We start from the raw sequence: 24,040 nt of genomic DNA, 5'->3' as shown, positions 1-24,040 counted from the left end.
GTGCACCTGGAGGAACCAAGAGTCCAAGGATTTAATCCCGATACCTAATGGCAGTCAGGGTGCCATTGTCTAGCCTGTAGAGGTCTGTGGATCTCTCCATGGATATGCCTCCCCAGACCATCACTCACCCACCACCAAACCGGTCATGCTGAATGATATTACAGGCAGCATAACGTTCTCCACGGCTTCTCCAGACCCTTTCACATCTGTCACATGTGCTCAGGGTTAACCTGCTCATCTGTGAAAAGCACAGGGCGCCAGTGGCTGTTGTTCCACAGTGCCGGGCAGTGAGCACCGGGCCCACTAGAGGACGTCGGGCCCTCAGGCCACCCTCATGAAGTCTGTTTTTGATTGTTTTAGTCAGAGACATTCACACCAGTGGCCTGCTAGAGGTCATTTTGTAGGTGTGACGGGGGATGTGGGAGACACAGAACACACACAGAGACCAAGAGGGATTTTTAGGACCCTTGACCAGAGGGTTCTTTATTAGGGGTTCTCAACATTAGGATACGGCAAGTGTAGGAGCAATCCGAAGAAAACAAACCGCTAAAACAGCAAGGGATAGCAAGAATAAAGACCAGGTCACAGGGCAGCAATCCAGGCAGAGTCCAGGGACACAGGGCAGCAGTCCAAACACAGCACAGGGATAACAGCAGCAGGGCACAGTACAGTTGGAGTCTACGAACACAGGGCAGCAATCCAGGCACAGCAAAGGGATAACAGCAGCAGGGCAAAGTACAGTTGGAGTCCAGGGACACAGGGCAGCAATCCAGGCACAGCAAAGGGATAACAGCAGCAGGGCAAAGTACAGTTGGAGTCCAGGGACACAGGACAGCAATCCAGGCACAGCAAAAGGATAACAGCAGCAGGGCAAAGTACAGTTGGAGTTCAGGGACACAGGGCAGCAGTCCAGGCACAGCAAATGGATAACAACAGCAGGGCAAAGTACAGCTGGAGTCTACGAACACAGGGCAGCAATCCAGGCACAGCAAAGGGATAACAGCAGCAGGGCAAAGTACAGTTGGAGTCCAGGGACACAGGGCAGCAATCCAGGCACAGCAGAGGAATAACAGCAGCAGGGCAAAGTACAGTTGGAGTCCAGGTAACAGGGCAGTAATCCAGACAAAGCAAAGGGATAACAGCAGCAGGGCACAGCACAGTTGGAGTCCATGGACACAGGGCAGCAGATCAGGCACAGCAAAGGGATAACAGCAGCAGGGCACAGTACAGTTGGAGTCCAGGGACACAGGGCAGCAATCTAGGCACAGCAAAGGGAGCAGATCAGGCACAGCAAAGGGATAACAGCAGCAGGGCACAGTACAGTTGGAGTCCAGGGACACAGGGCAGCAATCTAGGCACAGTAGCAGGGCACGGCACAGTTGGAGTCCAAGGACAAAGGGCACCAGTCAAGGCACAGGGGTAACAGCAACCAGGTACAACAAAAGAGGGTCACGACTCACACTTAATGCATCAGGTTACTCCACAGAATAGGGATCCACATGGGATGGTAAGGCAGGAGGCTGTCTGTAGAGCTGGTCTGTGGAGCCTCTTTAGTGTGCGAGCAGGACAACAGTTCACAGCTAGTAAGGCACTACAAGTCCCAGTAGTCCCTAATCAGGGAACACACATTCAGAGCTACATGTCCCAGCAGTCCTCATCATCTTCTAGTCTCTTTCCAATGAGATCCTCCAGTCATGAGTATCTCATGTCTAACACAAGTAAAAAGAACCTTTGGCTACTCTGAGCACAAGGCTGTTAATTGTACCCGGAGTCTTAGCATTCTGCTACCTGAGACCAAATGGCCGGTGACAGAGTCTAACTTTGTCCTGGTTTAGGATACAACATATCCTGTGCTTCCTGCTGAGAGGAGCCTCATCTCCAGACCCCCCTGTGTGAAGGACTGCATGGGTAAATTATGTAGATCAGCTGACTGATTAACATGATGCCTTTTGAACATTGGTTCTTAGAGGTTGTTAATTTCCAAACACATCTAATATTTCAAAGCTAATATTTCTGATCTACGTTACAGTAGGGCTCTGGCAGTGCTCATCCTGTTTCTCCTTGCACAAAGGAGTCCTGCTGATGGGTTAAGGACCTTCTACGGCCCTGTCCAGCTCTCCTAGAGTAACTGCCTGTGTCCTGGAATCTCCTCCATGCTCTTGAGACTGTGCTGGGAGACACAGCAAACCTTCTGGCAATGGCACATATTGATGTGCCATCCTGGAGGAGTTGGCATGCCTGTGCAACCTCCATAGGGTCCAGGTATCCACCTGTAAAACCATTCCTGTTTTGGAGGTTGTCTCGTTGTTGCCCATCTAGTGCACCTGTTGTTAATTTCATTAACAGTACACCAAAGCAGCTGAAACTGATTAACAACCCCCTCTGACCTGATCAATATCCCAGGATTTTATTGATTTGATGCTATACTCTGATTAAAAAGTGTTCCTTTAATTTTTTTGAGCAGTGTATTTAGGTAAGCAAATTAGTTAGTTATAGTCAAGTATCAAGGTAACTGACATTGATAAATGTAGTCTGGGAATTCATTCATCAATAATCTTAGGTCATGAAACTGTTAAATAGCAGGGTATATATGTGTGTGCATATATAGATGAATATAGATGAATGCAGCATGAAAATACTGGCAAACAATTTGCATTCTTCTGGGCATGGGATGCTCTTGGAGTTTCCAGCATGACAATGACCCTAAGCACAAGGCCAAGTTGACCCTCCAGTGGTTACAGCAGAAAAAGGTGAAGGTTCTGGAGTGGCCATCACAGTCTCCTGACCTTAATATCATTGAGCCACTCTGGGGAGATCTAAAACGTGCGGTTCATGCAAGACTACCAAAGACTTTGCATAACCTAGAGGCATTTTGCAAGACGAATGGGCAGCTATACCATCTGCAAGGATTCGGGGACCTCATAGACAACTATTACAAAAGACTGCACGCTGTCATTGATACTAAAGAGGGCAATACAAAATGCAGACTTTTGAACAGGTATCGTTTCATTTGTTTCCATGTTTTGTTTTTTTAGGTTGTGCCATGCTGTTATGACCTTCATTTGAATTTGAATCCAGTAAGAAATAAAAGAAATATATTTTGCCTGCTCAATCATATTTTCTGTAAAAATCGTACATATATTACCAATTGCAAACTTTTGAGCACAACTGTGTGTGTATGTGTATGTATATATGTATATATATATGTGTGTGTGTGTGTGTGTGTGTGGTAAGTTTTTCCAGTGGTTTAATCCATGTATTTGGTGTAGCTGTAGCTATAGATCTTTTCTTCAAGCTAGTCCCACTTGTGAGGCAGTAGCTAGTCATAATGAGCAATGCAGGAGTTGAAGATAGGAAGTAGATACGGTAGGTGTAGGTGTTGCGCTCTGTATTCATGTGGTGTTGAAATGGAAAGTGCATCACACTTGATATGATTGTGACCAGTCATCCTTTGAAATGCATTGTATGAAACCGGAAACAGTCTCAGTAAGTGCAATAGCTATGTATTTGGTTTGTGTCTGGATTTCTCAAACTATGTTTGTCCATACAATGTCGGGTTATTGTGGTCACCATGATCAGAAAACTGTTTTTCTTCAGTGTGCGTGCTTTATTCTGTTATTGTGATTGGAAAGTAATTTTTATTGCTACTGAAAATATAGGCCATTCATTAAATGGAGTAGGGCTGGAACAAAATCGATTATAATTGATAATGAGAATTGCTGTCAATGATTCTCACTATTGATTAGTTTATTTTTGATTAGTTGAATCCCTCGCAGCCACTCTGCTCCTCTGTTCTCCTGTCATTCCCCAGTGGAGTGGAAAGGTGACACTAGGGGTCTAATGGACCCCCTAATGTCACCTTAAAGAGAACCTGTCATCTCAAATGTGCATTTGAGATCACATGAGGCCCCCCATTTGATAGCAATAAAATAAAAAGTTAAAATTAAAAATACGCCCCAAAAAGTTTAAAGTCCCCGGACCCCGTAAACACGCGCATACTAACGGAAACACAAGTCGGGTGCACCTACCTATGAAAACGGCGATTGTGCTATACATGACGGGTATCGCTGCGTGTGCCAGAGCGAGAGCAATAGTTTTCCCAGCCAATATTCATGGCTAACTCTAACCTGATGACCGGGCTTTTATTTATTTTAGTTATTTTATTATATTGGAGTTTTACAATTCATATTATTTTAAATCCAGGAATTTAATTAAAATGTCTAATATAATACATAAAGATATTTAAAAAAATATATAAAAAAAAAGGTGGGAAAGTAATTTTTGGTTTCGGCCTGACTAATTCTGCTGCAGGATGTGTGTTGTGGTTCCATTCATTTCAATGGCACCCCAAACGCGCCTCCCGCCTGCAGTGTGATCGCCTGCACTGGAATGCACGGTACTGCAATGCCGTGCATTCCATTGCCGCGTGATTGCAAAAAATGTGCATATCATTTTATTCAGTAAACCTTTTTGTAATGCTCCATTTGTATATTTCATTTCAAATAAAAGATGGTATTTAATCCTTTTTTTTTTTCGATTCATCAAAAAAAAAAATGTGCCAACTAATCGATAAAATGGAGCATCTCTTTCAGCATACAATATCATAATGTGGGGAGTTTATAAAGACCGGAGTACAACTGAATGATACACCTTTTTTCTGCACCATCAATGCAAAAGGATAAAACGCTGTGAGCTGCTTTATTGCATTGATTTGCCAGCATGTTTCTGTGTTCAAAAAAAGTATTATTGTGCTATTTTGTTTCTTTTTTATTAATCCACTTTAAGTAGGTACTGATTTTGGATTGATGAAGGAAATGTTTTAAGCTCAAGTTGCTTCTAACCAATAAAGATGAGGTTCATAAATGTAAACTCATGATAAAGGAATATATCCTACTTTGAGCTTCCCCATTAATGACCAATTTGTATTGTTCTAAAGTAACTGATATTCAGAACCCTCATCAAGTCTTAAGTCTGCAGCTGTTTGAATTGAAGCAAAATATATTTCAAACATACCTGATTGGTCAGCATGTGCAAAAACATTTGTTCCATTTTAGGAGAGTATTTTGGGAGATTTATTCAACCTGTAACTTATCCTTCTCTCAGTGGTGGGAAAGTTTACTGTCAAATGTTCTTTTTCCCCACATCCCTCTGACTTCAGGCTTCTGTCTTGTTGCTCTTCTATACATCATTTCAACTGACATAGAACGGCTCATAGTAGTCTTCTATGAGTCTACTTTGGTTTAGAGTAGAGTACAGAGACCGAAAGCCAACAGGAAATAGATGGACTGCTGGGAGAGGGGAGATTTTGCAGTAGTGTTCCCAGCAGAGGACACAACGAAAGTAAAGAACTTGCAGATTGCAATTACATCCCCAGATAGTGCTGTTTTAATTGTCCTCAAAGTTTTCCTTATTTCCCTTACTGTCTTTTGAACAATTCTTCTAACTTTTTTGTTGTTACGCCTAGAAAGTAAAAACATGTTGCTACTGACCAGCAGGAGTTGTGGCCCTGCTGCCTTTGCCAGCCATTAGCTAGAATAAGTATTCAAATCTTTCAGAAAGGCATGGAGCACAAGGAAGAAAGGGAATTGTGCGGGGAGACAGCATGACAGGGGGAGAAGGGGAGACAAGCATAGGAAGAGTTAATAGGAAAGGAAAAACAGAATATGAAGAATATGGAGGGAGGGGTTGCTTACCTGATTGGAGGTCAGTGGGAGAGGGTGGGATTTCCGAGGGTGGGGATCCTGGGAGGAGATGGGAAGAGTCCAGTTGCAGAAAAATTGGACCAGGAGAAGGTATTTCTGGCTGTTTTTTTCTGCTCTCCTTCAGCATGAGTGATTTGAAGGAGCTTTTGACTTGGTTGCGGGAGGCCATGGCGACCCGTGGCGCTTCCTGGCTACAGACCCATATAGCATCTGTGCTGGCTGGTGTCCCAGCAGGCTCAGATGCTGCTATAGATCCCCCTCGTCGTGCTCGGCGGTCAAGGCCGCCGGTGCGCCTCAGCCCTGAGGTGGCGGTGCGGGCTCAGCGCCGTTCTGGGAGCCCCAGTAGGGACCCTCCGTGTCCGCCGGCAAAACGCACTCCTGCTCCTGCTGCCGGGCGGCCTGGGAGGAATCCCCATCTGAGGCGGGGAGGAGGCCCTGTCCTGCCTCCGGTCCCCCCTTCTGATCGTCATGGGCGTCCGGATCGTGCAGCTCCCCGACTGGCTCCAGCTTCAGCCAAAGCTGGTGGGGGTGCCCGACGTGCGGGATATACTTCGATGGGCGCCGGCCTGTCTCCTGGTGCGGCCGGCAGCCCTTCCAGGACTGAGGTGCCTACGTTAGATGGGACGGGCAGTCGGGCCCGTTCCACGCATGCGCGGTGCACTCGGGCCTCCGGGTCACGTGGGCCCGGGCAGGCTGACGTCACTCCTGCGCGATGAGGGCCTTCTGCAGTGGATGGAGGGCCGGGTCATCAGGCTCCTATTGGCCCGGGCTCCTCGATCCTCAGCAGCTGCAGTCGGAGGGGAATGCGGTGGCTGCCGTGCGGGTGGTTGTTCCGGCGGTGCCCGAAGATCGCCTTTCAGAGGGAGAGCTGTCGGCATCAGAGTGTGGGGAGGTCGACCCAGAAGAGGACATCATGGATTTTCGCTGCCGGTTATTGCGGGGGCTAGGGGTGGGCTGCCGGTGCCCGCTGTGATTTCTGGTGGCGCGATTGACATAGGGGGCTGGTGTGGTCCCAGTTGATCCACCTGCGGCGGCGAAGGGTGGGGCTGTGGAGGCGGATCGCGTCTGATCGGCGGTGTACGTCTGCTTTGAGAGTCCGTTGGGGGCGCATCTAAAATCTGAAGTGCGGGAGCGCATTTGGAAGGGTGAGTGTGGAGATTTTCTTGCTTCTCCCCTTGGAAAAATTTTACCTGGATAGGGTAAAGCCTGACGAGAGCAAGAAGGACGAGGAGGAAAAACGGTGGTATCGGTTGATACCGCATACGTTTCCCAATTGGATGCCGGCGTTTGTGGGGGGATAAGACGGAAGGCCCCACGACGGAGTTGTGTTTCTTGGTGATTACCTTTGATATGGTGGTGATGGAGTGCCGTCTTCCCCTGGACAAATTGGGGGGATCTCAAAGAGACAGTGGCTACCGCCATGTCTCGACGCAAAATTCAGTTGCGCCAGCTACACATCCCGTGTTCTGTCCTTAAGATAGCCGAGGCCTTGTCTCGATTTCAGTGGGACGCGTTTCGGAGTCTGGCCCCGGCAGCACAACGTTGCGGGGTCCCCTGTCCTAGACGGTTGTGGAGGGTTGCGCTGGAGTCCTCGCTGGCTTCATTCGGAGATCTGTGAGAGTAGCCACGTGGACGGCTTACTCCAAGGTCTGGCAGGAGTGGTTGGCCTTTTTAGGTTCACTCGTGGGGGCGGAGCTGGGGGGACTATACCTCGGCGGTGTTGTTCTTTCTATGTCATCTGTTTGTCTCAGGGGTCTCTGTGTCAGCGGTCGACAAGAGGATGGCGGGTCTGGTCTTTTGGTTCCGGCTTATGGGCCCGCAAGATGTCACTAAGCACTTCTTGGTGCGGCGGGCGTTGAAGGGCTTCCGTCGCGGTCGACATAGTCTTGATATGCGTTGCCCGGTGTCGTTTGAGTTGTTGGCGGCCATGTCCAGACAACTGCAGTCAATTTGTGTGTCTCCATATGAGGTGCTGCTTTTTCGGGTTTGCGTTTTTCATTGTGTTTTTTGGTGCCATGCGTATTGGGGAGCTAGTCAGCCCCTCGAAGGCGGGTAGGGGTGGGTTGCAGCGCTGCGATGTGGCCCCGACGGAGTGTGCAGTGTCGATTTGTATTCGGCGATCCAAGACCGACCAGCTCGGCAAGGAGTTGCATGTGGAGTTGTCCCGTGGGGCATACTCATCTTTGTGCCTGATTCGGGCGTTAGGTGAGTTTTTGGGGGTGCGTCCGGATGGGGACGGCCCCTTGTTCATTCATCTGGATGGCTTGGGTGCCAATGCGGCGGAGTACTCGGCCCATCCGTTCCGCATCGGTACTGCCACTGAGGCGGCGCGGTGGGGTTTAGATGAGAGCACGGTCCGGCGCATAGGACGGTGGCAGTCGAATAGGTACAGGCTGTATGTGCGGCCACAGTGGCTGTGAGGGTTGGCGTGGGTTGTCCCTGTGTTTTTTTCCTTCGCAGAGTATGTGTGGGGTTTTGTTGTTGTTTCTGGGGGGCTATGTGCATTTGGTGGAGAGGGGTATTTTCCGTTGGGCCCACGTGGTAGAGCTGTTGTTTTTCTTCTTGTGTTTCAGGTGCTCCCCCTGGAAGACGTAGAAGGCGTAGACACAATTTGTTATGGGGCGGTGTTTCCTTTGTTTACAGGTGCCTTCAGGGACCCGGAAACCTGGGGTTAAAAGAAATGTTATACTGGTATATGTTTTGTTTGCAGATAATATATTGGTTTTATTTTTGTATTGAAGGTTGGTATTTAAATTAAATAAATAAGTGGCTGCTGTGGCCCTTTTGAACTCCATACGGTCTAGCGTGTTTATTGTGGAAAATGGTGGTGGGGGGAGGAGTTTGGTGGGGAACAGGTCACAGTGCGGAATGGTGAATGGGGGAAAAGATCCCTCTAAAGTACCCTTGTCATGTCAGCAGAAGAAAAATCCAATAAGGAATCAGAAGCAGACGTGCTTAAAAGTGCACTATTTTTCACATAAGTTTATTAATAATCAAACAGTGGTAAATCCCAGCTTGTGTGTGATATTCCTTCAAAAAGCATACATGACCCCATTTTAACTCGCATCAGAACCTCACCGCAAGAAAAGATCCCTTTTGTACAACTTAAAGAATGACACTACTCCATCTCAATCCTCCACTCAAAGAATGACATCACTAACCCGCATAGTGTGAATTTTCCATACAAGATCACGGGGACATTTTTTTGTAGCAAATATCTCTTTGACTCCTAGGTTTTCAATTATGTGGGGGGTTTTTTTAACAAGTGAGGACCAAAGTGCTGAAGGAGAGAAACAATGCTAAATAGGGTAGTATCTCTGACTCAAGTTTTGTTTAGTACTATCAATAAAATGGCAGTCAAACAATCACAAAAGTAAAAACAAGCAAGTTTCTTCTGCCCTGTGTTTGACCTGTTGCAAATGGATTTTCCATTCCTATAGAAATGGGGATTGCAAAACCTACTTGAAGTGAACAGAAGTCCACCATCACAGACCCTAGAGGTACCTAGTTGGGTGCTAAGAGCAACTTCTGTTTTTGTTAATATGTCCTGTTAACCAGGTTAGCAGCACTTCAGCTCAATCAACCACATGCCACCTAGAAGGGGAAGTCACTAAATATAATACATAATAATAAATAATGCAGTGTAGCAACACAGACCATATTTTTAGTTGTATTGATTTTATATTCCTTCATGTTGCATGTACATAAAGTTGTGTGCCAATATTAATGAAAGTATAAGCAGACTGCTTACTGGCATAAAGCATGCTCACTGTAATTTGTAAAATCTACAAACTTTTCCAGTTTTCAATCTATCATAGCATCGGAGGTGCTTGTTATAAAATATATATTATGGCATAACCACACATTAAAATTAAGCAGCATTGAAGTTAGTTATTGACATATTGTTGCCATTTAGGTCCACATTAGCTATACATACCCCTTCCTGTCCTTTAAATGTCTACTCTCTCAACTCAAGTGTACATGTTTATAAAGTACCCTTGAGCTGTGCACTGTATTACACATACTGTAGTTTGTATACTGTATTCATTACCGTTATCTTAGTTGATAAATATTGTTTTTATCTACTCAGGTTCCCACAGACCTTCCCAAACACCTGATATCCCAGCATTTTACTCAATACCAGCTGGAGGAGTTGGGCAGATATCCCCTTCAATGGGTTGGTAAGTGTACACTTCTTTAACCTCTTATATAGAATTGGGATTATTTAGTGACCTTTCAGTCATTTCTTTTTTTTAAAAAAGGTGGAACTTCTCAAGAACAATTTGCTGGCAACTGCTGGCTTGAATCATTTGTGAGCATAGCAGTATCTTACAAGTCTTATGTAGTACAAGATGTAAACTACCAGTCGGTTATTGTAACTGTGTTCCTCCCAGGATTGCCCTGTTCTAGGTGTACATGTTTGTTCTCTCTCTGGTCTGTTAAGATTGCATATTTATTATGAAGTGAATGTGGCACTTTTTTGGAGTTCTCTGAAAGTGTATGTCAACTTTCACAGCCAAATTGGGATAACATATATTTTTATATTTGTTACATGTTTCTCATTCACATAGCATAATTAAAAAAGATAAATAAATTGATACTTGCATAAAACATACTAAATTATCAAGGAAACATTTTCCTCTGTAATGCAGGGGGGTGGGGGAGGGATAGTAATGTTTGCTCTAATTAACACTGACTGTACTTGGCTGGTAATCTCATTATCAGTTGTAAACTAGGTTTGAAAACAGTCTGTGCTAACCAAGGGTTAAAAATCTAGAAGTTTGGCTTCTTTCATTGTATGTTAATGTGGGGAAGCTTAGTCTGTCCTAGGTCTTTCTATTAGGACAGTCAGAGATGTCTTGTTGCTGAGAGAGGAGCATGCAAAGACCTGCTAAACAGAGTTATCTAAAAGGTAAGAAATAATTTATATAAAATATTTTTTTGGTATGCTGTGTGATTCGGAATACATGACAAAAATATAGTAGGTGTTTTCTCAGATTTGCCTATGAAAGTGGAACTACACTTTAAGCTTGCCCATCAGATGCTTTATTCATTCACATTTTGCTATTAGCAATTGAAGAACATTAATAAAGTCAGGTGGCCAAATGGTTCAGGTAAGAGTTGTAGCCTGTGTCAGGTTATTTTTGGTGTCTGTGCGTTGTAGGGATGAGCGAACTGCCAGGGTTCTATTCACAGCCAGTTTTACAATATATGCTCAAAATGTAAAAAAAATAAACTTCTCCAAATTCCACTGAAGTCTATGGTGGGCAAATCTTGATATTCAATTTGTCCATTTTGGGGGGTTGTTAAACAAACTATTGTCAGCAGAGGCGTAGGAAGCTAGGCACTGACATGTGTCCATGGCACAATTAAAGAAAAAAAGGGAGATGATATTTTCATGTGTTTTTGAGGGCTGCTGGAAGATACAGAAACCCTTTAAATTACAGGTTTGTAGGAAGCATTAAGGGCCTGTTCACACAACGTCCGTTTTCTGTGCTGACCTGATCCGTACGCTCCTGCACTAAAAATGCATCCCAATGTATCCCTATGTGTTTTATGGGCTACAGTTCTCACATGTGCAGTCCGTTCAGGTTCCGACAGAAAAATACTGCATGTCACATTTTGTACGGTCGGGAAACACAAAACGCGTCAAAAACGCACTGCACTGCAGCTAACATACTGACAGCCCCACTCCAGCAAAAAAAATATATATATATTTTTTTTTAACTGGAACGCAGCAAAAACGCGGCAAAAACACATAGCACTGCGTCTGCAGATCCACACTTGATCCGGACCTGATCAGGACCTGAAACTCATGTGAACAGGCCCTAAGGCCTGGTTCACACCTGGGCGTTTTACAGCGTGTTCCTACGCTCTGTAAAACGCTCAACATGTGAAAACCAATTGCCTATGGGCATGGTTCCCACCTGGGGGTTTTACAGCGCGTAGGAACGCGCTGCAAAACGCCCTACGCCCAAAGAAGTACAGGAGCTTCTTTGGGGCGTATTTGACGCGCGTATCCATTGGGATACAGCCAGGTAGCCCTCGGAAACGACAAACGCGCATATTCGTTACGTCTAGGTGTAAACCCAGCCTAAAGCTGTATATGGCCTTACGGAACAGCACAATATTTATGGGCAGTCTCCTCGGACGCAGGCAACTGTGGCAGTGTATATCTGGCTGTGCACTGCTTTTAGAAGGAGCTTACATACGGCAGCGCCTCAATCAGGTTGACTCCAGTAACAAAAAACTTTCAGACAATTTTATCAGCAACATATGCCACTGAGGACAGTGTTGTCCTCCAACTATTCACCCTACCTATGTATAATGTCTACGTTTTGGGAAGGTTTAAAACTTCACCCGGAGACCTCTCTGCCTTCCTCCTCCCCAACCCTCCTTTTTTGCAGCCTAATTATGGCAGCACTGGTACACATGCAGCATCTCCAAACTAAAGCTGGCCATACACCTATAGATTTTCTGCAGATTTTATATGGTGAGATGGAAAAAGTGCAGCAGATTCCTCCATCTACGCTAAACTGTGTGGATGGAGGAATCTCCTGCTGGGCTAAGCTTCAGTATCTTGCTAGTCGGCCCCGCTGGCTGTCAAAATACCTGAACAATCTAAATAGATGCAGGCATTGTTCAGGTATTTTGAGAGCCAGCGGGGCTGACTAGCAAGATACTGAAGCTTGGCCCAGTGGGAGATGTCTCCATCCACAAAGTTTAGCGTAGATGGAGGAATCTGTTGCATTTTTTCCATCTGACCATCTGCAGAAAATCTATAGGTATATGGCCAGTTTACATCTGCAAAGCACAGCAGTGAGGACCTCTTTCAAAGTTTCTGCTGTCAACAGTACTCTTGTAATCAGCAGTCTCTGCATGCAAGTGAATAAGCGGATGTTTTGCTATGGGGTTTATTTTCTTTTAAATCGTGGATGGACTCCGATGATAATTATAATTTTACTTTTCAGATGGCTTAGGAGTATTACTTAATTGTAGTTATCTAAAACAATTGTTATACATTGATTAAAAGTCTTCCTCAGCCTCCTGCGATCTCTGTATCCCAGGGATGGAAGCAGTGGACAGAGGTTCCTGCTTGCCCTGGGATATAATGAAATCATACCTTTTATCTGACTGTTATGCTTTCAGTGCATGGACTATCAGGCTGCGCAATGCATGTTCAAGGAGAAACACTAAGGGCTTGTTTACACCATGTCCGGAACAGAACAGTTTTTATTTGCACCTGAAATGCATCCCAATGTATTCCTATGATATTCCTATGGTATTTCTGGGCTCTGCTTACACCAATGATGGATCTGGAGAAATGACAGTAGCTCTTACCCTGGTGTGGCTCTGATGCTGAGCAGGACTTGGAGGATGAGACAAATGAGAGGGGTCAGAGCTCAAAGAGCCACCACCATCTAACAATGAGGTTGAACCAAAATATTGAGTGGTATGGCCCATGCTGCATCTACCCATTTCCAGACACCATAGGGTTAACCTATACACAGGGAATTATATAAAGGATTGATGCCCATGCTTACTGGTCCAGGTGTCTGTGGTCATTTGTACCCTGCCGCCAACAGCGTTGTCCAGGTACAGAGACATGTTTTCCTATGAAGGTACAGGCAGTGCAGGGCATTTTATCTTTCCCTAAGTTCTCCCTTCAAAGATTTGGCAGCTTTCCCTAACCAGCTCCAATACAAATTAACAATATGGCTTCCTTTACAGTGAGGGACTGTCTTGTTCATTCTTTCATGTCAGTGTCTCTCATTGACTGAGCTGACCAAGGACAAAGATAATGCGGTGCATTGTGGGTTTGTTGAAAAAGTCACCCGCACTCCGCCGTGTCTTTCCATGGCTCACAGGCAACAACCGTGAGCGGAGGGAGACCACAACCCAGGAGAAAACCACAAACACAATGAGGCTATACCACATCATCTGGGAGTGACCGCCCTATTGAAAACTCCTCTTCAGACAGTGAACCATGTGCTTCTTCAGGCGCATTGACATCAACCAAGGGTCCTGCACCCGCTCTTCACATGGACGGAGACATCGCGATCCAGGAAGGGCGACGGGTCCAGGAATCCGCATGTGATCCAACAAGGGCCAGCCATCGAGGAAAGTCAGTTGATTAACTTGTCACCACGTCCGCTGTCAGAGGGCGAGTGTCATTTACTTGTTAAAGGCCTGTCCTTTTGCCCCACTGGGAGGATTGACCCCTTTGGGTTTGAAGTTCAACTGTATAAATATGAATGATCTCTCTTAAGCTTAACCCCTTCATGACTGGACTGGAGACGTATACTACTATTACAGCTATTCAGGGCTTTGAAATGCCAGTAACCACCAAGAATCAAGGTTTACTGTTGATTAATGAGTCATTGAGGCATCCATTAATGAAATAGTTAAAAGAGAACTATGGGGTAAGTGTTTTTCCCCATAGTTCTCTTTAGGGTCACAGGATGCCATTAATCAACCTCCTTGCATGACCCAAAACTCAGTATATCGCGGGCTGCTATTGCCCGCGATATACTGAGAGCGCCGCAGCCAAGACAGATCCCGACAATACTGTGTGAGTGATAGCTGGCTCTGCCAATCTAGAGGCAGAGCTAGCTGTGCCCGCCCCCTCCCCTGTTCGTTCCCCCAGTCAGAGCTGCAGGGAGCCGATAGGGAAGTGAGCGGATCGGTGCATGTTTCAGTTCACTTCCCGATTGATAGAGCTGACCTGTAACAGCTTCTTTGTCACAGGTCGGCTCTAACTATGAGAATGAGTGGAAATCAATCACCTCATAGTTCTCCTTTAGGCTTTTGTAAAAGCTTCTTTCTTTTATCAGTGAAAGAATGAAGCTGTTACAAATACCGGATCGCGATTTAGTATTTGACAGCTGAAATAGCAGATAAGCAGAATGTGTGCTCACTGCTCTGCTATTTCAGTTTTGACAGCTCTGTAGCGATCGGGACTTCCCCAATGTTTACAGGCTGTTTTGTTATAATACGTTCTTCAACACAGAAATATGTAACAATATATTTCTATGCTGAAACATTGTATCAGACGTCTGATCATCTGGGAATGATCAGAAGCCTTTAGTGAGATCTGATCCTGTCATGCTGTCAGGATCAGTCACTAAGGTTATTATTGGCTGTTCCTAAGTTTGGAGCAGCCTAACAATAACCAACAATGTAAAAAAAATTAAAATTATTAAGCCGTTATAGTGACTGCTTGATATAATTGACAAAAAAGTGTTAATTTTTTAAACTTTATTTTTATTTATTTTACACTTTACAAACTAAAAATTATATATAAACATATTTTTATACTATAGTTAAAGTGACATTAAACCCTCAGATTTTTTCACATACAACAATAGTGTAATGTGTGCCTTACTGTAATCCATGGTTGTTTCCCTTCTCTTTGCTGCTCTTCCTTTTAAATCTGTATCTGTTCTCATGCTCTGCAGAAATTCTGTTTTGCAGCAGACTGCCTTGTCTCAGGAATGGATACACGGTGTCTGTGTATCCGTTTGTATAGGCTTGTAACCTGAGCCAGCACTACAGGAAGAGGCCCTGAGCTGAAAAGGGAAGTTCTCCCCAAGCATGAGAAGACATGAGGATTTAAAAGGAAGAGCAGCAAAGAGAAGGGAAACAACCATGGATTACAGTAAGGCACACATTACAGTATTGGTTTATGTTAAAAAACCTGAGGGTTTAATGTCACTTTAATATAAAAATGTAATCCCTTACAATAAAAAATCTGCAGCTCGGCTGCAGATTTGTTTTTCCCCCTAAGGGGTTAATTGTTTTATTTAACCCCCCTATTGACAGCATTGTTCAAAAATATGTCACTGTCCCTAAGTGTGACAGTTAGTGACACTTAATGACAGTGACATTGTAGGCCACCTAACCAGTATAAGTTTTTAGAGAACAAAAATAAGATAATATATAGCCCTATCTGTCCTCTAAAAAACAATATATATGTGTGGGTGCACTTAGTAGGAAAGTATATTACTGCCGTGGAAGAATCACACAGCAAAAATGTAAAAAGTGCGTCAGTCATTAACGAACAGGAACTAAAAAAAAGCTCAGTCATAAAGGGTTTAAACAACATTTTGCCAGATCCACAACTTCTACAACCCCTCTGAGAACACACACGTTTAAAAAGAAAAGCAGATTTGTTCCTCCTGGGCAGTTTTCCACAAAAGACTGTTTTATCAAAACATGATGTACTTACTAGAACATGTATACATAAGCAGTACTCAAATATGTCCAAAGCGGAATTTTCTACTCTCAAATCACTCAGGAATGATGACAGCATTATTATCAAACCCGCTGATAGGGGCAGAGCAGTCGTCATTATGGACTATTCACAATATTGAGCAGGGATGATTAAGTTGTTATCTGATCATTCCAGCTATATTGCCACTTTGAAGAACATTGTGCATAATACCCCTAGTGACTTAACCTTTCTAATCACGATTGGCTCGGTTAACGGATGGATCGATAAGGACATGGAGGAGTTCCTGTTCAATGAACATGCCCGCATACCCGTCATCTATGGGTTACCCAAGATACACAAGGATTTTAATCCCCTTAATTTTCAGGCCCATTGTGTCCGGATGTGGCTCAGTCACACAGCCACTTGAACGGGTAATTGACTCATTATTACAACGGTTGGTGCGCAAGCCTCCTGCTTCATTCAGGACACCTCTGACTTGATAAATGGTTGGTATTCCATGTTGTTGAGGATCACTGGTTGTTAGCTACTATGAACATATCTTCTCTATACACCAGTATTCCCAACGAGTTGAGTTTAGAAGCTATTCGACACTTTTTACTACTTGATAAACCTAAATGGTTTCCAGTTGAACTTATACTGCAGTGTATCCGTTTGTACTTCTTTGCATTTGAACAACAATTTTACCTCCAAATTAAAGGTACTGCGATGGGCAGCTCTGCTGCGCCCTCCTTCACAAACTTTTTAGTGGGGTTCCTCGAGGAGAAGTTAAGTTACCCATCACATATCTACAAAATGCATGTAAGGTGCTGCTTTCATTACATAGATGATGTGTTCCTGATTTGGGATGGTAATACTGAGTTGTTTACTGCTTTTGTTTGGCTTCCTAACAGCATTTTTTCAGGGATTGTATTCAATACAGACTTTCCCAATGAGGGCATCCCATTCCTTGACGTGTTTGTGTCCAAATCAAATGGGAGTTTCTGTACTTCTATTTATAGTAAACCCACTGAAAGGAATACCATCCTACACTACAAAAGTGCACACCCCAGGGGCGGAGCTTGCGCATGGCGGCGGAAAGCAGCACTTTCTACTAGCTCCTGCATCCCGGGCCGGGCGTCTGATCTAAGTGTCATCAATTATCGCTCTAAAGACACAATATGGGACGTAGGTCCCATATTGTGTCTTTAGAGCGATAAGGCCGGTCGAGCGGGCCTTTTCTTTCGAGCCCGACGGCTTCTTCATGCTAGTAGTAGCATGAAGAAGCCGTCGGGCTCAAAAAAAAAGGTCCGCTCGACCGGCTAAAGCGGATATCGGGACCTTTTTTCAGGGCTCTCAGGACTCTTGTGGCCGCCGAAGCAATGGAAACATGGCGGCTCCACGTGCCGACCCCTCCTCTCCAGCCCAATCGTCTGCAAACCTAGGGGATTCTCCTGCCTCCTCTCACCACATGGCTGCATCTTCCACCTGCTGGCAAGGAAGAATGGCAATCCAGTCATCCTCCGAAGTCCTGCTGATCTCGACGGCTTCATCGGGCAACTTGGGATTCCCTCCGTGGAACTGGAACCTTGGCCTGATCCTCCAGCCCCTACTCTAACGGCTACACGGGCGGACGGCCAGTGGAAGGAAGTGCTTCCACAGAGGAAACGTCGCTAAGAACCATGAGAATAATACTGGATCCCAGCCAATCCTTTTATGCTCCTCTTCTTCGCCATGGGCTTCCTCCATCACTTCAATACCACCAGGCCTTGAAGGAGACCCTGTCTCTTCTCAACCGCAAGTATTAATATCTCATTATCGCCAGTCTTGCCGTGAAACACTTACCCCACTTCACATGTTCCTTAGCATGTATACCTCTGACTGTTTTTGTAAAGCTAACTGTACTACTCGATGATTAGTCTACTGCTCCAACCGCAAATATTAATATCTCTTTATTATTGGTATTGCCGTGAAACGCCTTCCCTACTTCATACGTACCTGATTGTTCTTTTACGGCTACGTTACCCGTTTAATTGTTTTGTTTGGTGATTAGTCTACTCAAGATTGAGAACTTGTCCGAGACGCTTTTACACTGTTTCTGCATCAGTTATACGTTCTTTCACTTTGTTATTGCATTGAATAAGCCGGATCCTGTGTAGAGACATAGAGACTTCTTTTGCTCTACTCCATGGAAACATATGTTCCTTGACACACTTATATCTACTAACTATTCAGAATCTCATGTTACCTCAACTGTCTGATATGTACTTCTTAGGCTGCATCCTTAAGGCTGTACATGCTGAAGGTCTGATTGTATACATACCTGGAACTGTTTAGATTTACTGCTGCCCCTTTTGACTATCCATCACTACCCTTCCACTACTGAGCCCACATAACACCCACCTGTGCCTTAAAATCATTACTCCACCTATGAGATGTCTCCCTACCTCACCGTCCATACATCCATCCCCCTTCATCCAAAAAGATGACATACTCCTCATTTCTCTCTGACATACAGTGAATGATTCAAATCGATCTCATCCAACTGCAAACGCATGGTGAATTGTTTTGGTCCCGCCTCTATGGAGGAGAGGTAGAAATGTTGACCTCCTAGTCATGCTTATTTCATACCCATTTGAAGCCGCAAAATCACTGAAATACCATTTAATACTTATTCTCCTCTTCTGACGTCCCCACCCAGAGATGCTCACTCTCAACCTGTATACGGTACAATCAGACCTTCTTCATAACTATACAATTAGAGTGTCTCATTAACGTTTTCCTCCTACTATATTATGTGATTTCTGCTATATTTCTAACTGCAAATATCGATATCTCACTACCGTTGATACTTATGTGATCATTATGCCTCACCTCACACACACATTAACACATACATCCCTTAAAATATCTGTGGGTTCCTGCTTACACCTATTCACTTACTGCACCAGATGTTTACTATGCTACAGTTTGAGAATTTATCCAGGACGATTTAATATTATTGCTGCACCAATTCTGAGTTACCACACTCTACCCTTGTAAGGGGAGACTAAGACTCTGTATAAGTATAGAGATTGACTCTGTTTGATCTCTTACAAAGAAAATGTTACACTTAATATATCCATACATGCTAGATATGCAGAACCCCACTCTATTTCAGCTGCCCTTCACATATTCCACATGCTGATCCTATACTACACATACGTGTCAGAAGTCTCTTATTCACTGAGGGGGCTATGTTTTAAATTTTTTTTGTTTTTACATGCCTGTAACATAATGATCATAGATGCTGAGGGTTTGATTGTGCACAAACATTATATTGTCCGGACTCATAACTATCTCCAATGACGGAACTTTGTGGATCACAGCACTACCACGACCGAATCTACATACGGGGTACCCGTGCCTTCCATCATTGGTCCACATGTGAGATGTCCCCCTTCCCCACCGTCTATCTACCTATTTCATCTCATCAAAAGATGACACCCCTCTCACATCTCCCTGACAGAAGCTGACTTTTATCAAGCTCAATCAGCTCCACATGCAATGTGAACACCTAGGGGCCCACATACATGGACAGAGAAGAGTCTAGGGCATTTGCCTCTCCAGTTCACTTCCTGCCGCCCAACCAATCTAACTACTTGACCACCTAGAGGCTAAGACCCCCCGAAACGCCGTTATGGTATAGTGTAATATAATTTTATTTATTGATTTATATATTATTCTTCCTCTAACTTTCCCACACCTCGAATCCGAGATATCCACTCTCACCCTGTGTGCTATATAATCGAGCCCTCCGCATCTCTATAAAGACAAATGCTTATCTCATTGACGCAAACCGCATATTATACTATGCAGATTCTGGCTTGAATCTTAGATGTAATTGGTCCTTGTTTTTGCTTTTCTTTGGTTTGATTGTTTCTGTTTGTTTTACAAACTGAATTGGCACTTATTATTGCACTGATTTCTTGTATATGTGATGCCTGGCCTGGCTGAGCTTCCCTTACCCCACATAGGCCACACGCCCAAGAGCGAGGTTTTCTTTCCTAAACCCTGTTCTTATAGTTCCTTGTGCGTGTATTTTGGGGACTACCACCTTAGTGGTCGATGCATAGGTCAACCCTCTACCCTCTCCAACCTCCTATCACCCTCCCCCGCTCCTCCTGGTTAGTTTTTTTTCCCCCCTCTTCCTCTTCTCTCTCTTCCTTCTCTCTCTCTCTCTCTCTCGTTCCTCTTCTCTTGCCTCTCCCCTATTTCTCCTCTACTCCCATTACTTTTCCTATCCTCTAAAATCAGTGCCACCCCTCTCACCCCCAGCAGATCTTGTCTCTTCCTCTAACGATGATGCCCTTGACTTTTGTCTCCCTCAATGTGAAGGGCATCAATGAGCCGAGTAAGCGATCCCAGATCTTATATCAAATGCACATGTACTCTTCCTACAAGAAACCCACTTCAAAGGCTCTCAAGCCCCTCCTCTAACTTCTCGATACTATCAAGAAGTCTATTTAAGCAACAATCCTGTCAGCAAATCCAGGGGCGTCGCCATTGTCTTCCACTCATCCATTCCCTTCACTGCTTCCGGACTTGAGTCGGACGAGGAGGGTAGAAATGTTTTCGTTAAAGGCACTCTCTTTTCCAAAAAGTTCACATTTGCTAACATATATCTTCCCAAGCCAGATACTTCCTTACTCTCCATTCTAGACAAACTAGAAGACTTTTCAGATGGCATATTGATCTTAGGGGGTGATTTCACAATGGACCCCTCACTAGATTCCTCTAGGGGGAAATCCCATGTCCCCCTCTCTTCCCTTAACAAACTAAAAAAGCAGTTACATAGCCTCCAACTGATCGATGTCTGGAGAATCCTACATCCCTCTACAAGGGATTACACCTTCTATTCCCATCCACACAAAACACATAGCAGAATTGACCCTTTCTTCATATCTCACCACTTACTTACATGGAGCCCCAAAGCCTCTATTGACTCACAAATCTGGTCCCATCACTATCCTATTTCACTTTCCCTCTCTATCCTAGGCACCCCGAAGAATACCCCTACTTGGCGCCTCAACGAACACCTCCTACAAGACCCCACCACGGTAGAGGCAGTACAACGCACAATTTCTGACTTCATTCTCATTCACGCTCAAGACCACACTCCCCTACCGACTCGATGGGAAGCCCTAAAATGCCTCCTCGAGGCACCCTCATCTTCCATGGCTCCCGATTGAAAAAAGAAAAATCGGCGGCCGTACACTCCTTATTACAAGATTCTCTCTCTGGAAACCCGACATAAATCCACTAACGACTCTACTTTTCTTCAAACACTCACCCAAAAACATACCCAACTTCGCTTACTTCTAGCGCAAGCAGATCTAAAACATAGAGACTCTCTTAAGAGATCCTTTTACGAACACGGAGACAAATGCAGTCACATGCTCGCCCGCTCGATCCGCACTAAACGAGCTAAAACATTTATCCCAAAAATCATGTCCACTTCCTCTCAATTGGTCCACAACCCAGAACTCATTGCGAAGGCCTTTCACTCCTATTACTTGGACCAATACAATCTACACACGCAACCTGCAACATCTTTCTCCCCACTGATACATTCTGATATTCGCCATTATATTCAATCTACCTCTCTCCCCACTCTATCTGAAGACGCCAAATTAGCTATCAGCTTCACTCAGGAAGAAATATTAGGTGCTATCCTTAACCTTACACCTGGTTTAAGGTAAAAGCCCAGGTCGGGATGGGTACACTGGCTCCTTTTACAAACACTTCAAGGACTCACTGTCCCCTATTCTTGAGCAGACCTTCAACGCCATCGCCAGCGTTTGTAAATTCACCCCTCAATCCCAAGAAGCCCACATTAGAAGCCCACTGTTATACTAAAAGCCTACAAGGATCCCTCCCTCTGTTCCAGTTATAGACCTATATCGCTAATCAACGTTGACATGAAAATATTTGCTAAGCTCCTTGCTAACAGACTGGGACAATATATACCATCCCTGATCCACCGGGAACAGGTTGGATTCATCCCCTTTCGCAAAGCAAGGGATAATACAATCAAAACCCTGACTTTACTTCAACATATTAGATCCCGAAAAATACCCCTATGCCTTCTCTCCGTTGACGCGGAGAAGGCTTTTGATCGACTAAATTGGGATTTTCACCCTTCCCCTTTCCTCTCACACATCAAAGCCCTATACCATTGCCCCATGGCTAGAGTTCGTGTCAATGGTCTTCTATCAAAACCCATCCACATACGTAAAATGGTACCCGCCAGGGATGTCCTTTGTCACCATACCTATATGTTCTCACTATGGAACACCTTGCAGAGGCCATTAGACTAAACCCATCCATACAAGGAATCCCCATTGCAAACAATGAACATAAAATGAGTCTATATGCGGACGACTTACTCCTTCCTACATGTTAAATATCCTAGAATTGCTTTCCCATCCCTTCTAGAAGGATTTCGCAAATTTAATAGAGTCAGCTATTTCAAAGTTAACCTACATAAAATTGAAGCTCTTAACATCTCCCTACCTTCTTCTGAAGCTTCGCATTTACAAAATCAGTTCCCTTTCCCATGGAAAAGCCACCATATTAAGTACTTGGGGATCCTTATACCCCCCAACCTTGAAGATTTGTACAAACTTAACTACTTACCTCTACTTCACAAAACCATTGCTAAGTTTAGGTACTGGGGCTCCCTCAAACATTCATGGTTAGGCTGTATGCCTCTCTTTAAAATGGATGTCCTACCCCGTTTCCTTTACCTCTTTCAAACCATACCCATCTCTCTTCCCGCTTCCATCTTTAAACAGCTGTAGTCCTCCCTCCTCAAATACATTTGGGCACATAAACCAGCCAGATTGCGATACTCAATTCTCATCCGCCGTAAGGAGTTGGGGGGACTGGGGCTACCGGACTTACAACGCTACCACAGAGCGTCTCTCTTAACTCATATTATGGATCGAACTTTTCACATCGAACCTACACTGTAAGCTTTGGGTAGCCTTGGAAGCCCACATCTCCCCACTCTTGCCATTTTCCTTACCTTGGATCCTGCCCTCCCTTAGACCACGTGCAAATCACCTACCATTTTGTATTCCTCCTCTACTAAAGATCTGGGACACTCTTCTGAAAGATAACAGACTCTCACGGTACATAGGCCCATTGACCCCTATCAGAGGCATTCCCTCCGGGGAACTCCTCCACCACATTTCTAAAATTGATGAAGCTGCGACCTTCCCCTTTTTGTACAGCTCTCTCAACCACTGGCCTCAAACCTCTACTTGACCTACTACCTGAAGAGGGTTAATCACCGGGCCAATGGCTCCAATATTTCCAACTCAGAAGCTTCTACCTCTCATCATCATCCCGTTCTGATCTTCATGACACCCCCACCCCCTTTGAGGCCCTATGCCTAGCACGTAACCCCCCCACTCATGTCATTTCCTTGCTATACCGAATATTGATCTCCCTGCAGTCTCCTCCCTGTACATACTTTGTGAAAGCTTGGGAGCGCGACATCGATCATGAACTCTCCAACGAAGAAATCAAAACTGCATTCATCTTTACGCACAAAATATCCCTAGCTAGCTCAGCACAAGAGACAAGTTACAAACTCCTGACAAGATGGTATCGATGCCCCAGTCTTTTACAACGCATCTTCCCTGGCTCTCCTTCAGTTTGCTGGAGATGTTCTTCACAAGATGGTACCCTCTTCCACATCTGGTGGACCTGCCCACAGATCACACCCTTCTGGGATCACATTTTTGAGATTTACAGACAGGTCACAGGCTCCCCCCTAACTCCCTCTCCCAAAGTAGCCCTCCTTTCCATCTTCCCAGGCTCCATCTCCCACTTTAAGAAAGACCTACTCCGCTTCTTCATCTCCTCAGCCCAATCTCTTGTCCCTAGGCATTGGAACTCTACAAGAATCCCTTCAGTTAGGGAGTGGATTGGGGAGCTTTGCCGCATCATGCACCTGGAAATGCTGACAGCCCACTTGCACGATAGACACACAGTATTTGACACCATTTGGACGCCCTGGCTTGAGTGTATGAATTCAGATCGCTGTGAACTAACCATGAGACAAATGGCCACCCCCACC

The 24,040-nt window shown here is 44.8% G+C and overlaps 1 protein-coding gene across 1 annotated transcript in view; it reads left to right on the top strand.

The window, feature by feature from the left end:
- The first annotated feature begins 7,717 nt into the window (after positions 1-7,717).
- TCF7 (transcription factor 7 (T-cell specific, HMG-box)) overlaps positions 7,718-24,040 on the top strand; it is a 164,231-nt gene continuing 147,908 nt past the window's right edge. The window contains exons 1-3 of the mRNA XM_018562830.1: positions 7,718-8,056; positions 8,276-8,345; positions 9,793-9,883. Of these exons, the coding sequence (XP_018418332.1) occupies positions 7,718-8,056; positions 8,276-8,345; positions 9,793-9,883 (500 nt within the window). The remainder of the gene's footprint in view (positions 8,057-8,275; positions 8,346-9,792; positions 9,884-24,040) is intronic.

Source organism: Nanorana parkeri, unplaced genomic scaffold, assembly GCF_000935625.1.
Source record: "Nanorana parkeri isolate BGI_ZX_2015 unplaced genomic scaffold, ASM93562v1 scaffold605, whole genome shotgun sequence".
Taxonomy (NCBI): domain Eukaryota; kingdom Metazoa; phylum Chordata; class Amphibia; order Anura; family Dicroglossidae; genus Nanorana; species Nanorana parkeri.
The sequence above is the reverse complement of the archived record's forward strand: the minus strand, read 5'-3'. Positions and strand labels throughout refer to the sequence as shown.